This window comes from Octodon degus, unplaced genomic scaffold (genome assembly GCF_000260255.1).
Source record: "Octodon degus isolate 3935 unplaced genomic scaffold, OctDeg1.0 scaffold00018, whole genome shotgun sequence".
Lineage (NCBI taxonomy): Eukaryota > Metazoa > Chordata > Mammalia > Rodentia > Octodontidae > Octodon > Octodon degus.
In genome coordinates this window covers 21,449,959-21,466,100 of record NW_004524594.1, presented here as the reverse complement: position 1 = coordinate 21,466,100, position 16,142 = coordinate 21,449,959, and the positions used below count along the sequence as shown (strand labels likewise).

The 16,142-nt window shown below is 57.7% G+C and overlaps 2 protein-coding genes across 14 annotated transcripts in view; one reads left to right on the top strand and one right to left on the bottom strand.

Moving 5' to 3' along the window:
- The window catches only part of Pc (pyruvate carboxylase), a 130,626-nt gene that overhangs the window by 6,231 nt on the left and 108,253 nt on the right, over positions 1-16,142 (bottom strand). For all 12 annotated transcript variants that reach the window (XM_023710835.1, XM_023710833.1, XM_023710834.1 and 9 more), the window contains 8 exons: positions 15,915-16,099; positions 15,614-15,779; positions 15,348-15,493; positions 15,066-15,183; positions 14,595-14,746; positions 13,466-13,584; positions 10,933-11,095; positions 8,950-9,132 (listed from right to left, as the gene is read on the bottom strand). In XM_023710835.1, the coding sequence (XP_023566603.1) occupies positions 8,950-9,132; positions 10,933-11,095; positions 13,466-13,584; positions 14,595-14,746; positions 15,066-15,183; positions 15,348-15,493; positions 15,614-15,779; positions 15,915-16,099 (1,232 nt within the window). The remainder of the gene's footprint in view (positions 1-8,949; positions 9,133-10,932; positions 11,096-13,465; positions 13,585-14,594; positions 14,747-15,065; positions 15,184-15,347; positions 15,494-15,613; positions 15,780-15,914; positions 16,100-16,142) is intronic.
- Lrfn4 (leucine rich repeat and fibronectin type III domain containing 4) lies at positions 1,706-5,763 on the top strand. 2 transcript variants are annotated; one of them, XM_004627169.2, is made up of 3 exons: positions 1,706-2,544; positions 2,973-4,331; positions 4,906-5,763. In XM_004627169.2, the coding sequence occupies exons 2-3, from the start codon at positions 2,983-2,985 to the stop codon at positions 5,462-5,464; spliced, it is 1,908 nt and encodes a 635-aa protein (XP_004627226.1). In that variant the 5' UTR covers positions 1,706-2,544; positions 2,973-2,982; the 3' UTR covers positions 5,465-5,763. The 2 variants fall into 2 exon arrangements, with proteins under 2 accessions (XP_004627226.1, XP_023566611.1); XM_023710843.1 differs by having other exon boundaries at positions 2,876-4,331.

Here is a 16,142-nt window from a genome sequence, read left to right as displayed (position 1 = left end):
TGAACCATGGTCGCTGTGCTTTTGCTTAGTTTAGCTTGTTCTCAGTAGGTGCTTTAGGCCACTGAGCCATCTCACCAGCCCCTAGTTATGATTTATATTTTGCACCTTCAGCAGGAACTTGAGAGCCAACACAGACTCTTTTGAGAGAGTCTGTCACCAGAGGGCTCCAATTACCCCAATTGTGGCCCCCATGTGCTCCAACTGTGGCATGCTGTGTATGCTGCTCTGAGAAAGGCTGAGCTGGTCATAGGTTCTGAGGGGAGGTAGGGGGTGCAGGTTTCCAGTGTAGGGTAACTGTAAGGACACACCCCCTCCAGGCCATCATTGGTCACTGCACAGTGGGCCAGCCAGCGGTGTCTCGATGTTACAGGTGTACCTGCCTCCAGCTCCTGCCCTAGCCCTTCAGAGATCACAGCTGATCTGAGAGACTATTTTTCAAAAACAAAAACAAAACAAAAGCTCAGGTGCATAGGGTCAAGGCTAAGACTAGCTGCACCTTAGTATGTGACTAATGTGAAACCATGTGTTTAAACCTTCTGTTTTTAAATTGCATGTCAGCACATACCAGTAATGAATATTGCTCTTAGATATGCATGACATACAGTGTAAATTTTTGTCCACACCTCAAGCACAGTAAAGAGATAAAGACACTTTAGCTGGATGAAGGCATGACTTCTGAGAAAGAGACCACCAGTAAAAAACCTACCTAAAGAATCTACAGGGGCTGGGAATGTAGCTCAGTGGTGTAGTGCCTGCCTGGCAAGCAGGAGGCCCTGAGTTTTATGCCTGGTGAACCCAGAGCTGCACAGGAGTGGAAAGGATCCTCAGGGGCCTCCCCGGTGACCCAAGCTTTGTCTCTTGGTATTGAGGTCATTCTCTGTGCTGGGAGCTGCCTCGGTCAGCAACTAGGCCTATCTGACTCATAGCACAGGCTGGTACATGGCAGATGCTGGAAAAGTGTATGTACAGAATGAGTAGAAATATTTTTTATGAGAAGAGAAACGAAGTATCTAATGCCAGGGCATATCAAAGTAGATTGAATCCCTCATTTCACAATTCCAACAGTTGAGGCCCAGGCACAGCACTAGTAAGTGTGGTTTCCAGTAGTTATTCCTCTCAAACTGCAGACTCCCTTCTTCAGTAGTTAAGGGACTTGCCCAAATCTGCCCACTCCACGAGGCAGGCTTAACATCCAGTCTCTGGTCTCCTCCCTATGTTCCTGCCACCTGCCTCTGGGAATCAGGTCTGGAGAAAGGAGCACGGACAAGACGCCTAGGTAACCTGAGTACAAGGACACGCCCGTGAGCAGTGTCGACTTTCTGAGATTCCTAACTCAAGGGACCACTCGTGGTGGCAGGTGCGATCAGGGTGATCGATCTGTCTGGGACTCCTCTGTGCTTCCACCCAAGCCTCAGCTCTGAGACCACCCAGGACCGGCCAGGACTGCGCTCCCCAGGAACTTGGCCCCAGAAAGCAGAGAAGGAGGGCGGGGCTGGGCCGCTGAGAGAACCACTGACGCACAGCTTCAAACAGCGTGCCACCACCGGCCTGCTGGGAAACGGCGCGGCGCAGACCAATCTGGCCCGAGGCGGAGGCCGGTTGGCTCAGAAGCGCTGGACAAGCAGGGCGGGAAGGGGTGGGGGTGGGGCCCATGGAGGGAGGGGAGAGGGGCGGGGCGCACCACCAGCATAGAGGCCAACCCCCTTCGGCCCCACCCCGCTGCAGCCTCACTGGGGGCGCCCCCCCCAAGGGCCTGTGCCTGTTGGGGACCCTCCACGTGACTCGGTGATGCAGAACGGTTATGACCTTCAGTGAGTGTTTGTGAACGAGAGGGTCCCAGCAACTGTACGGGTTTACGCCCGGCCCTGCCCGTGGGTGCGGGGACGTGTGTGGGTGCGTGGGCATATGTGGGCGTGTTGGGGAGGGTGCCCAGCGACATGTGACAAAGACCCGTCTCTGGGAGACGGTGAAGGGACCCGCGAGCTGGCGCTTTGTCTGGTCTGCAGTGAGGTTTGCGCCGCGGCGGCGGGCGCCCGAGCAGTGCAAGATGCCGGGGCGCCAGGGTGGCCAGGGGCGCGCGCGCCTGTGCCAGGGTGAGTGCGCTGCGGCAGCAATGAGGGGCGGCATGGCGGGCCCACGCCAGCCTGGGCCTCGGGCGTGACTGGGCGCCACCCGTGGGCGCTGCAGTGGCCGCGTGTCCCTGTGACCTCGGGAGCCAGCCTGAGCCCAGCCGGGTGGATCCCTGCACGCCCCTCCCCGTCCACCTTCCACGTGCGTGTCCACGGCGCGCGCACCCGCCAGCGCGCACCCGCCTGCCTGTCACCGCCGCCGCCGCCGCCACCACCACCGCGAACCGTGCTGGAAAAAGGTGCTGGGAACCGAGCGGGCCAGGGCCGTGGGCCCGAGCGCCATGGACTGGAGAGCGCGAGGCAGGCGGCCTGGGCCTCGCTTCCGCGAGAGCGCGGCCTGGAGTCGGCGGGGGCTTCGGGGGCCGGTGGGGCCGGCGGAGAGGCCGGCCCGCGCCCCCTGAGCGACGGACGCCAGGTGAGGGGGTCGCGGAGTGCAGGGGGGAGGTAACAGGGAAGGGGCCACGCATGGTATTTTGGGGGCACCTTTCCTGGCATTGGAAGGGATGGCACCGAGGGGGGAGGGGGCTGGCGATTCCAGGGGACGCCAGGAAAAGGAAGTTCCGGGACCCTCCCTGCTTTTGGCCCACCTCCGCTTCCTGCTTCATGCTTCACCTTGTCCCCAGCACTTGGACTCCCAGTAAATGTTTAGGAAATATGACCTTAATTCTTGGGGGCCTCCCTCTGCAGCCTCAGCTTCCCTCCCTCCCTGGGGTTCCCCTTCAGCCTCTAACCCAACCTCTCCCCAGGCCAGACTCTGGAAGCTGGCTCTGGGACTGTGCTCTGGGCACAAGTGGGCACCTGCGCCAGCCCCACCTGTGCCTGGACTGCGGCCCTTCCCCACAGGGTGCCCACCATGGCCCCGCCACTCTTGCTGCTGCTGCTGGCCAGTGGAGCAGCCGCCTGCCCGCTGCCCTGTGTCTGCCAGAACCTGTCGGAGTCACTCAGCACCCTCTGTGCCCACCGGGGCCTGCTATTTGTGCCACCCAATGTGGACCGGCGCACAGTGGAGCTGCGGTTGGCTGACAACTTTATCCAGGCCCTGGGACCACCTGACTTCCGCAACATGACAGGGCTGGTGGACCTGACACTGTCTCGAAATGCCATCACCCGCATTGGAGCCCGCGCCTTTGGGGACCTGGAGAGCCTGCGCTCCCTGCACCTGGATGGCAACAGGCTGGTGGAGCTGGGCAGTGGCAGCCTTCGGGGGCCCATCAACCTGCAGCACCTCATCCTTAGCGGCAACCAGCTGAGCCGCATTGCACCAGGGGCCTTCGATGATTTCCTTGAGAGCCTCGAGGACCTGGACCTATCCTACAACAATCTCCGGCAGGTGCCCTGGGCTGGCATTGGTGCCATGCCTGTCTTGCATACCCTCAACCTGGACCACAATGTCATTGACACACTGCCCCCGGGCGCCTTTGCCCAGCTTGGGCAGCTCTCCCGCCTCGACCTCACCTCCAACCGCCTGGCCACCCTGGCACCCGACCCACTCTTCTCTCGTGGGCGTGATGCTGAGGCCTCGCCTGCACCCCTGGTACTGAGCTTCAGTGGGAACCCACTACACTGCAACTGTGAGCTCCTATGGCTGCGGCGGCTGGCCCGGCCGGACGACCTGGAGACTTGCGCCTCCCCAGCGGGCCTAGCTGGCCGCTACTTCTGGGCAGTGCCTGAGGGCGAGTTCTCTTGTGAGCCACCTCTCATTGCCCGACACACACAGCGCCTCTGGGTGCTGGAGGGCCAGCGAGCTACACTGCGATGTCGTGCTCTTGGTGACCCAGCTCCCACCATGCACTGGGTTGGCCCTGATGACCGACTGGTTGGCAACTCCTCCCGAGCCTGGGCTTTCCCCAATGGGACCCTGGAGATAGGGGTGACAGGTGCTGGGGACGCAGGAGGCTATACCTGCATTGCTACCAACCCCGCTGGTGAGGCTACTGCCAGAGTAGAGCTCCGGGTGCTGGCCTTGCCCCATGGTGGGAACACCAGTGCCGAGGGGAGCCGCCCCGGGCCCTCAGACATTGCTGCCTCAGCTCGAACTGCTGCAGAGGGTGAGGGGATTCTAGAGTCTGAGCCGGCTGTACAGGTGACAGAGGTGACAGCCACCTCAGGGCTGGTGAGCTGGGGCCCAGGGCGGCCATCTGACCCTGTGTGGATGTTCCAAATCCAGTACAACAGCAGTGAGGACGAGACCCTCATTTATCGGTGAGGAGACTGCCTGCACACACCGCTCAACCCCATTTGGGTCCTAGTCACAGCTGACCCTGCAACCCACCCCCTGCTTGCCTCCTCTTCCAGCTCTGAGGGGGTCCATATTCACCTCCGAACTCTAGGGGGAGCAGTGTCAGGTTTGGCTGCCTAGGGCACAGAGGGGGGCAGGTGGGCCCTGGGCAGGAGGTGGCTCAGGCATAGCTGCTGCCTCCCTTGCCACCTGCTGGTGTGGCAGTGTGGCTAGTGTCTGAAGCGCAGCCAAGCAGCACAGGCACGTTTTTCTGCCTCTGCTTTTGCCATTGCCTCCCACATCATCTTCTTGCCTGGGGCCGGTGTCAGCACTCTCCCTGGCTGTCCCTTGGCACCTCCCACCCCACTCATGTGCCTTTCTCTGCCTTCCTTGGGGAACACACAAGGTCTGTATCTTCTTGGCCTGAGGGGCTGCTCAGAGTCAGACCTGGGAGCATGGGGTGTGGGGCTGTGAATGGGCTGAGGTCCTGCCTTGGGGAGATGGGAGTGAGGGCTGGACACCAACACTGGGGCTCTTACCACCTGCCCTTGCCTGCAGGATCGTCCCAGCCTCCAGCCATCACTTCCTGTTGAAGCATCTGGTACCCGGTGCTGACTACGATCTCTGCTTGTTGGCCCTGTCACCTGTTGCTGGGCCCTCCGACCTCACAGCCACCAGGCTACTGGGCTGTGCCCACTTTTCCACACTGCCGGCCACACCCCTGTGCCATGCCCTACAGGCCCACGTGTTGGGCGGGACCTTGACTGTGGCCGTGGGGGGTGTGCTGGTGGCTGCCTTACTGGTCTTCACTGTGGCCTTGCTGGTTCGGGGCCGGGGAGCAGGGAATGGCCGCCTCCCCCTTAAGCTCAGCCATGTCCAATCCCAGACCAATGGAGGGCCCAGCCCTACACCCAAGCCCCACCCACCACGGAGCCCCCCACCTCGCCCCCAGCGCAGCTGCTCCCTGGACCTGGGAGATGCTGGGTGCTACGGCTATGCCAGACGCCTGGGAGGGGCCTGGGCCCGGCGGAGCCACTCTGTGCATGGGGGGCTGCTGGCAGCAGGGTGCCGAGGCCTGGGGGGCAGTGCTGAGCAGCTGGAAGAGAGTGTGGTGTGATGGGAGGGGGCGATTCTCTTTGTGCCCTGAGGAATGAGCAGCGTGGCCAGGAAGGTCAGGGCTGCAGCTGCCTGGCACGGCAAGCCACACTGCCCTGGGCCCCTCCTGGTTTTTATCCTCGGTACCTCAGGCTCCCCGTGACTTGGTGGGACAGGGAACAACTTTCCTTGGTTCTGGCCTCCAGACTGGGGTAAAGGGACAGGTCCCTCCGATAGGTGCTCAGAGCCACCAAGGCAGGGCTGCAGCCACCAAGTGGGGGTGTTGTTTCTGTTTATAATAAAATTGTTGGGGACACCTCAGTGCCGGTCTTGAGTTTTGTTTTGCTCATTCTCTAAGAGGAGGGTAGGGAGCTGGCAGAGGCATACAAACCAGCACAGGCATCAAGGCTGGGGCTGATAGGCCCAGCAGAGGTGACCCTAGTAGCCTGGGATCCTGTCCACCGCATCTGCCCTATAGGGACAGCCTGGGGCAGTAGGCGTCTCGGCCTGGAGTAGCTATAGTTTGGGCAAGCCGCCTGAGCTCTCTGAGCTTCCGCGCTCTTATTCCTAGCACAGAGGATGCCCTGTGTGGCAAGTGAGCACAGGACATAGCGCATTGTGTGTGAAGCCCAGGTATGCTGTGCTGAGCATGAGTACCCACCTCCTTGACTTGGCATGTGACAGTCTGAAGAGAGAGCAGTTAAGACCACATTTAGTGACCAGAAAAGGTGGTTGGTGGCACAGCCCTCCTGGGCAAAGGGACCTGGCTGGTAACAGTCTCCTGAACACAGCTCTGTAAAATGTCACTATGGCTCCCATTAGCAGTAGGCCTATTCATCTCCAGAAGCACCTGGATTTCTAAAATATCACCCCTAAAGGGCTGAGAATTCCACTGCCACTGTTACTCTAAGACCACCCCTCCCTAGCTCCTCACCCCATCCCATCATCCCATCATCCCCTAGGCCTAGCAAGAGAGCTCAACTCCCCAATGTTCCTTGAAGGCCTTCACAGCTGTGTCAGCTGTGCCAGGGGACTTTCCTGGAAAAAAGGCTCCAACCTGCCCTTGTTGCAGGGAGGTGGCTGGCTGCAGTGTGTGCACAGCCTCTCTTCCCCCTTTCGTCCTCATCCCAACAGTCAGACAGGCCAGGGCCCACTGCCCTGCTCCCTCTGCTGGGACCAGGCCCTGACAATTCATTAAATCAGGTCGTGGGCTTTCTGAACATCCCCCCAGTTCTGATGGGTCAGGAGTCCCCTGTGAGTGATCTCTCCCAGACACAGGGCTCCTCCTTTCCTCATTTCTACTGGGGACTTTGTTTCTATTTACTTACACCAGCATCTCTCTTGGTCACAGACCCATGTGTGTTCTGGGGCTGAGAGGGAGGTGCATGTGTGTAGGCTTGGCTTACATACTTGTGCACATACAGTAGAACACCAGCCTCCCCCACTGTCCACCAGAATTGTTTTTCCCTCGTGGAGAAACACCAGTGTGTCAGGCTGCCACCCTGGGATGCCAGTGTCTGCTTTTTGTTTTTCTTTTTTTTTAGGGAAGGGTCTATAGGGTGTTCAGGGTCTCAGTACTAGCTCAGACTTGCAGTGATCCTCCTGTTTACAGCCTCCCAAGAGCTGGGATTACAGGCACAGGCCAACAGGCCCAGTTTCAATAGCCGTCTCAGCCCACCCTGGGGGTGGGGCTGGCACGGCAGGCCTGGGAATCAAACCCCTGGCCCCTGCGCCTGCTTGCAGGCACTTTAATCCACTCAGCTATTTGGCCAGCCCTGCTTTTTATATTTTCATAAAGTTCCTAGATGTGCCTAACCCTCAGCAGAGCTGAGAGGGAGCAGGGGTGTCATGTGGCTAAGAGGGAGGGAGGAAAGAGGACAGGCAGTGTGGGAGGGGGACAGGAGCACAAGACTGGAGAGCCAGCATTAGCAGGAAGTTCAGGGTGTGCCAGGAACCAGCAACCTGGCCTGGTGCACATTTGGGAAGGTCACAGCACGCCCAGAAACCAAAAACCCTCATCCTGCTGCCGTTCATGGTCACTTGATCCACCTAGGTATCCCTGGGCCTGCTGGGGTGTAGGACAACGGTGAGGCCCTATGGCCCTCCGGAACGAGGTACCGAGGGTGACAAGGAAGCAGAACCATCAGGACACAGTCACAGGGTGCAGCCAGGGTCACCAGCAAGACAACAACCAGGACAGGGGAGCCCGGTCACCCCCATATATTGTCATGGTGTGTGTTGCCACACAAGCCCTCCGACTCCAGGCACAGGACACCCAGCCAGGAAAGCCAAGCACAGAGCGCTGGGAGTGAACAGCATGACCTCCATTTCAAGTGTAGGATGCCTCAGCTCCAGACAGGGAGCCCATGTGGCTTCCCACAGAAGGGTGCAGACCCCCAGTGAGTGGGAAGACAGGCTGGGCCTGCGCAGCTCACAAGCTCGGAAGCACTCCTGCCGGCCCTCCTCCCCATGCTTCCCGTGCCCTCTTCAGCCCCTTCCAGACTTCCATACAGCCTATGGACAGGTGGGAGGGATAAGTGCGGGGTCCTGAAGGACAGCACTGCCAGAGCCTAACACACCAGCTGAGCCTCAGCAACAGGTAGAGCCGGAAGAAGCTGTGGGGAGGGTGAGGCCACACATAGCAACAGTCAGTGTGGGCTGGGGAAGAGGAAGGAGGGACTCCCACAGCAGCTGATGGCCTGAACGGCTGTCCCCAAGCTGATGGTGATGCCTACAGGATACGTAGGCAGGTGCTGCCTGTTCAGAGGACAAGATGGTACTTCTTGGCTGTGAATTCCTCTAGCTACAGACACCAGTAACCAATGGAGCCCAACGAGGAGGTAGGTGGTGCGCATTTCAGATTTTCCCTCCAGCTACCACCAGCCAGAGGAGGGCCAGCCATGCAAGGGAAGGTCACAGCACCCCCGGAAACTAAAAACCCTGAGGGCAGGGACATGGGGCCAGTCCCTTGTCCCCTCCCTAATGCAACCACACTCCTTGGCTGTCCCTGGTGCAAATCCTGTTCTGCTGACACCAAGCCAGGTAAGGGCGGAGACTGGCAGGAGGATCTGACCTCATCACTCATCTACACAGGTTGGGGCTCTCACTAAGGGAGCCTAAGAAAGTCCTGGGGAGCCTGTGCAAAGTGCAGGCCACTGCTCAAACCTGAGGGGTCTGAGCTTCCAGAAGAGACACAGTGGCCTTGAATAGATGCAATGGATAGCGAGGAAATAAGGTGGATCTCCCCAAGCAAGCCACCAGGTGGTAGGCCTTTGGGTAGGAACTAAGCATCTGAGGAGGGGCCTAGCCAGATTACAGACACCAAGGCCTGAGTGGGCCCTGGTGAATGGACCAGGAGAGCCCACCATGCCACTGAGGCCAAGGAACTACCTACCTTGACCAAGACAAAGCCACAAGCAAAATGCATAGAGCCACATCAGTCCCTTGACAAGGATGTAAATGATGGTGGGTCAGGGACGAGGACAGATGGGGGCAGTGGCCTCTCACCTTCACACCTCGGACTCTGAACTCGGCGAGGGCTCGGCTCATCTTGGTGGCAGCTGTGGGATGGTCTTTGCCATGGGCGATGACTTTGACCAGGAGGGAGTCGTAGTGGGGTGAGATGACAGCTCCTTGGAAGGCAGAAGCGTTGTCAAGGCGGATGCCCATGCCCTCCCCGCTGCGGAACACCTATGGGGGTGGGAAGCAGAAGTCAGCAGCTGGGCTGAGCTCTGGGGTAGCAGGGGCTCCCAACTCCACCCACCAAGTTTTGTTCTACTTTTGCCAGCAAGCCCAGCACAGCCTTCAGAGTTCCGCATCACTGCTGCCTCTGCCATGGCTAGGAGAGAACAGAGAAGCCGAGGCCCTGCTGCTAGCCCCAGGGCTGTGTGCAGCCCAACCAGAGGGTGGAAAGGGGACCTGGCAGGCCGGGGCCAGTCTCATCAGCCTCCTGCAACCTGACCACCTTCCTCCTCTGGATCCCTTTGCACGTCCACCAGTTTGTTCTTGGAGCGTGTGTACAGCACCTACCACCGGCCAGATGCTGAGGCCATGGCAGCTAAATCTAATTCTCTCCCAGTCTGCCCAGCAGGAGAAAATACAGTCTTGTGACAGGGAGCAGCTGACTCAGGAGTGTTCTGGAATAAGGGTGAGGGGAAAGGCCTCTTCAAAAGGGAGGCTGGAAGGAGCAAGGAGACAAAGAGGCAACACTGAGGCGGAAAGAAACTCGCCAAACTGGAGCAAAGACAGGTGTGATGGGGCTGGTGCAGGCAGGCCAGGAAGCAAACCCAGGGGTGGAACAGGTCAGAGATAAAGGACACAGAGGTAGGATGAGGGCCTAGGGAGACAGTTTGGGGTGTTCTGGGAGAGAATGCTTATAACAGCACAGAGACAGAGGTGGAGGATCTCAGGTCATGAGAGGAAGAGGGGGAAGGAGGGGCAGCCCCAAGGACCTGGGGACACCCATAGTATCACCTTTCTGTTTCTAAGGGGCACAGGCCTATGCTCAATAAAGAGGAACTTAATAAAATATTTAAGGGTGGACACTCGACTGTGAGCAGGAACCGCCAGCTAAAAATATTCTGTGGTGAACAGACTCTGAGCAGCTGGCCATGGACATAGAGGAGGAGAGAGGTGGTGCCCACGCAGCTGGCAGCTGCAGCCCAGGCCATGCGCCGCATCAGCCAGCTAGGCCCAGGAGTCAGGCTGTGGGGCTGTGCCCACCTGGGCTTGCCCACCTCCCAAGAACTCTGAAGCTTCCAAAAAATAAGGCAGGCCATTGACCCTGCAGAGGCCCACAGGCTCTGCTGCTCGGGGAGCCTACCCAGACCCCTATCCCACTCCATCTGACTGTCGCTACCCAGCACAAATACTCTGCCCTAGACTCTGGAGAAGACCCTGTGCTCCTCCAGTGTCTTGCATCTTCGGGGCCTGAGCCATGGGGAGGGGCTGTTGATATTGTGCAGGACTCAAGGGGTGAAGGAGCTGGCTGGGGCAGGGGCACAAATGGAGAGAGGGAGGGAAGTGGCTTTCAGAGCCTGGGCTTTTGCACTGTGATGAAAGAGAAGGCAAAGAAGGGCAAACTCTGGCCTGCTCACCGCCATCTGCAGGCCTCCTTCACTCATCCTTGACAGCTTCCTGAGTCTGGCTCACCACCCCACGCAGACAGCCCTGGGGTCCTACTCTGCCAGTCAGCCCCCTTCCCCTAGACTGAGGGCAGGCTGGAGGCCAGCAGTTCTAGCTTTGCTCCACCGCTGTGGTGACCCTAATCCCAGGTGATTCACCAGCTGGTTTTTCCTGGCCTTTGCACAGGGTGATCTCTTCCTGGAATGTGCTCTCACTCTAGACAATGCCTGGCCAACTCAGACCAGTCTTTGTGATGATTCATCCTAACTGCTAGGTCCCTCAGCAACTGTGTGCCGCAGACCCAGGCATCCTGGAGAGGCAGGGAGAATCTCACACCAGCTGATCCTGGAGTAGAAGGTCACCTACCTCGATGCGGCCCGTGTCAGGCTGGAAGCTGCGTGCGGGGTCCTCTGTTGTGACCCGGCACTGGATGGCACAGCCATTGATGCGAATGTTCTCCTGCCGCAGGCCCAGGTCAGGCAGGCTCCGGCCCTCAGCCACATGGATCTGTGCATGGACCAGGTCCACACTGCAGAAGGGGACACGTGGGAGGAAAAGAGGCTGATGCAGGCCACTCTGATCAGTGGCTCCACTGCCCAGACTGGCTCCCAGAGGGAATGGAGACAGGCAATGTGGCCTCACTGTGTGCAAACAGAGGCATTCTGCCCTCTACTCCTACTCCTGAAGCTCCCCACCCAGTGCTCAGCCTGCCTCTGCCCTGGGGTCTCGAACCCCAGAGCCTGCCTCTATGAAACCAAGACTGAAAAGCCTTGGCCCAGGAGCTCTGTAGGTCCAGTCTGCAAATGAGACCGCCATCTTAGAGGGCCAGCATGGCAGACACTCTCTCCCTGGCACCTCTGTCCCACTGGGCTGTGCCCAAACCCCCTCCTGGAAAGTTTTCAGAGCACAAGGCTCCCGCATGTGTGGCTTTAGAAGCTCAGCCTGTGATACTCCTAAGGAGGTAACAAATCCAAGAGGAACAGCTGTCAAAAAACAAGCCCTTGAGGTTTTAAATTTATTGTCAGTGAGGTTTGTGGTGAAGATGGCCTGGAAACTATGCAGGCAGATTTTCCTCCATGTTGGGAATGCCTGCTGGTCTACTTCAGAGCAGTGACGGAGACCATGCTGTGCCACCTCATCTATGCACCATGGATCAGGGCTGCCATGCAAGATTGGGACAGTGCTCCAAGTCACTCATGTTCCCATCACAGGAAGAAACCCAGGGCCTTTAACCTGCACTGTACACAGCTCAGGTGCTGGGGCGGCCCAAACCCTGAGCTGTGTGACTCAGAACCCTTGCTCTGGAGCCAACAAAGCCACTGTCTTTCTGAGAGCAGCATCCAGGCAGCAACAGGACAAGGACAGCCTCATGAGGCCAGAGCACACAGCTGGACACCCGCTCTGACTCTGATCCTAACCTCAGAGGAAAGTGCTGGGCTCCAGGCACCTGCTGGGAAAGGCGGCCACCCTGGAGCACCCTCCGTCTGGGGCAGAGAGGAGCTGAAGTCAGGCATGTTCCCTAGGGAGGTAGGCTGGCCCAAAGCCAAGGCTTAATACTTAAATGGCTCAAAATACATATCTTGAAACAAGGAAAATTGTTTGCCTATAGAAAAGACAGATTTAAAAAAATGTCTCCACCCAAAGCTTGGGGGAGAATGCCATAGTACTTTACAAAAGCTATGAGGTGGGATGTTGCTTACCCTTTGATTAACTAACCTTACTAAAGGTGATCCCCATTCACAGTCACAGATATGGGCACAAAAATGCTAACAGACATACCCTGAACCACAAAGCTGAGGCAGGAGGATCGCAAGTTTGAGCCTACCCTGGGCAACATGGAAACTTTACAAGACCCTGACTAAAAATAAGCTAAATTTATTCATTCATTTATTTATATTTTAGGGAAGGATCTACAGGATGTTCAGGGTCTCACTACTGGATCAGATTCGTAGTGATCTCCCAAGAGCTGGGATTGCAGGCATGCGCCACCATGCCCAGTCTCAACTGCCGTCTCAGTGTGCCCTGGGGGTGGGACCAGCATGGAAGGCCCAGGGATCCAACCTCCGGGCCCTGCGCCTGCTTGCAGGTGCTTTAATTTGCTGAGCTATCTGGCCGGCCCTTCTATAAGAATTTTTTTTTTTTGTTCCTCGCATGCCTTCAGGGCACGTTTGACCAGCGGGAGAATTGTGAGGTTCGAACTCCAGCCACCTGAGGCTGACAGCTTTGTGGAAGCAGCCACTTAAAGGACTGAGCTAGGCCCAGGCCCCCTGGCTGGCCCTTCTAATAAGTAAATTTTCAAAAAGGGTCTGGGGATAGAGCTTAGTGTGAAGGCCTTGGCTTCAATCTCCAGTACTGAAAAAACAAAGCAAAACAAAAAAGCCCAACTATATAAAATATCTTAACTGCGTCAAATTATATAGTTTTTTTTTTTTTTTTTTTTTTAAAGGAAGGAAACATAGCAAGGGACGAAGAGAGGTCACAGGAGATACAGCACAGCTAGGGACAGGACAGAGAAAGACCAGGGCTCCCATTGCAGCTGTGTGACACAGACCTGACTTGAACACCCGGGCCTCAGTCTCTGCATCCGAAAAGACGCGGTGCACCCTTTCCCTGAAGTGCAGCCATGAGGCCTCTGTGGGCACCCGGCGTAGCCCGGCCACCAGCACATGTCAGCATCCTCATTTTGAGGGTGGGGGCCTGAGTCATTTTTATTTCCTTCTTTGTACTAATTTTTACAATAAACAGATAACACTTTTTTATATATCTTTTTTTAAATTCAGTCCCTGGATCCTTCCTTGCTCTTTACCACAGCAGAAGCCAGTGCGCTCCAGCCATTGCCCTGGGGCTGGCTGGGTGATGGAAGACCCCTTGCTGCCCCTCCCACCCTGCCCGTGCTCACTCTGTGATCTCCTCGGTGACTGTGTGCTCCACCTGCAGCCGGGAGTTGACCTCGATGAAGTAGTGCTTGCCATGCTTGTCTACCAGGAACTCCACAGTGCCTGCGTTCTCGTAGCCCACCTGCAGGCACCCGGGGTGGTAAGGGGTATCCTTGGGCTTTCCAGTACTGAAAAGGCGCCTTCCAGTACTGAACAGCCTGTGGCAACTCTGCCTACAGAGAGATGAATGGGAGCCACCAGCCCCGCCGCAGGTGCCCCAACACCCAGGATGCAGGACACTTGTCCTGGAACCTTAATGCCTGTACCCTTGTTCCTTGGCCAGCCTGCCTTTCAAACCTAGAGATATGGGCTTCCCAGACCCTGCCCTCTATGGAAGCAGTTTCAGAAAGTTCCTGTCTCCTCTATTCCATCATCACCTGTCACCCTTCCAAGAAATGTCACTTGGGAGGACCCAGCAGATGATGGCTTCCTCAGACCGCAACCCTAATTCCAGTTTCACTTCTAACGCTGCCTGCATCACACCAGATGTACACAGGCTCTCCTAAGTTCACCATGTCAATGGCCAAGGATCACAGCAAGGTCAAGGTAATACTGCACCTTTCCAGCTCTGCAGGAGGCCCCGACTGACCAAGTGCCACCTTGCTTCTGTTGCAGGGAAGGTACAACATCATCCACTGTCACCTTCTCTAGTCCTAGGCTATCAGGGAAGGCTGAGGTGGCACAGCTCTGGGGGCCACAGGGCTAGACCCTGGCACAGCATGGCCTCATCTAGGTACTAAGGAGCCAGGCCCAGGAAGATCAGAAAGCAAGGCCCTTGCCACATGCCTGCTGGCACAGGTGCCACCAGGCCAGGCTGGGCCAGGTCACTGCTGGGGTGGACAGCTCAGCACCTCCTGCTGCTGCATACCACAGGGACCCCTACTGGCACTCCTAGGTGCAGAGGCTGGCAGAGGGGTGTCAGTGAGGAAGTGGATGTGACAAATGTGATGCAGGGGAAGTTAAGTGTGAGCAAGGGGGAGTGTGTTCATTTTGATAGGATTATGGATCTCATTCCCTTTATTCTGCTGTGATACCTGCTCTGGGAGAGGCTCCTGTCCTGTCCTGCCTTGTCCCAGTAGTACCCTCCCTCACCTGCTTAGCAAGCTTGACAGAGTCACTGGTGAGCCGTGTCCGAAGCTGGGGGTCCAGGTGGGCAGCAGGAGCAATCTCCACCACTTTCTGGTGCCGCCGCTGGATGGAACAGTCTCGCTCGTATAGGTGCAGGATGTTCCCATACTGGTCCCCTGGGACAGATGGTAACTGGGACTCAGCCTTTTCTGGAATCTAGGTGCCTCTGGGATTCCCCGATAGTCCCCATCTAGGTATTTTGGCCAGACAAGGCCTACTTGCTATGAGGGGAGGCAGTTAGCGGGGCATCTGGTGAAACCCCACTGTCACCAGTCCCCACAGCCCCTTTCCTGAGTGCTGTTCCCTGAAAGGACTTGTCCCACAGGCTGGCAACTATAAACAAGAAAGATGTCAACTCCTATCTCCTGCCACTTAGGCAAGGCAGCACAGGCTGAGGCCCAGCCTAGGCTGGGGACAAGGACATTCCCCACTCACCTAAGATCTGCACTTCAATGTGGCGCGGCTTCTCAATGAATTTCTCCACAAATAGCGCTCCGTTCCCGAAGGCTGCCAGAGCTTCAGAGTAGGCCCGGGTGTAGTTCTCCTCCAGCTCCTGGAAGGGCCAGCAAGGCCAGACAGACATTGGGTCCTGCCCCAGTGTGGCCTTCTGCTGTAACCCCACCCACTTCCCAGATCCCCGAGGGGACACATCCTGGACCCCACGGTGGTCTGCCCATCCTGCTCCCAGCCCTTGGCGACATCTGCACCTCTGCTCACCTCGTAGCTGTGCACGACCCTCATGCCACGGCCCCCGCCCCCATAGGCGGCCTTGAAGATAATGGGGAAGCCGTAGGTGTTAGAGAACTCATGGGCCTCATGTAGGGAAGTGATGGGGGCATCCGTGCCAGGGACCACAGGGACACCTGTTGGGGGACAGGTTTGGGGGGATTCTGTAACCAGCTAGAGTCCCTGTCACACCTGCCATGGAGAAGCACTCCTGCTGGCCCTTCCCTGCCAGCCCCTTATGAGGAGCCGTGTGTCACCTGCAGCGATAGCGATGGCACGGGCCTCCACCTTGTCTCCCATCTTGCGAACCACCTCTGGGCTCGGCCCAATGAAGCGGACACCAGCATCTTGGCAGGCCTGAGCGAAGTCTGCACGTTCTGAGAGGAACCCATAGCCAGGGTGCACAGCATCCACGTTGTTCTCCTGCAGAGGGACAGGAGGGCAGGCGCCCCTCAGTCTCTGTGGGCTCCTTCTCCCCTGCCACTCACCCTGCACAGCCCCACCACCCCCACTCCCACAGTGAAGGGCATGGCCTGGCTGCAGGAGGCCCCTGCTCACCTTGGCCACCTTGATGATGTCTGGAATGTGCAGGTAGGCTTGCACTGGCGTGAGGCCGCGGCCGATGAGGTAGGCTTCATCCGCTTTCTGCCGGTGCATCTGCCCTGTGTCTTGCTCAGAGTAAACAGCGACAGTGCGAATGCCCAGCTCTGTACAGGCCCGGAACACTCGGATGGCAATCTCACCTGGGGGCAGCAGGGTGAGAAGTTAAGATTCCTTGGTCCTTAG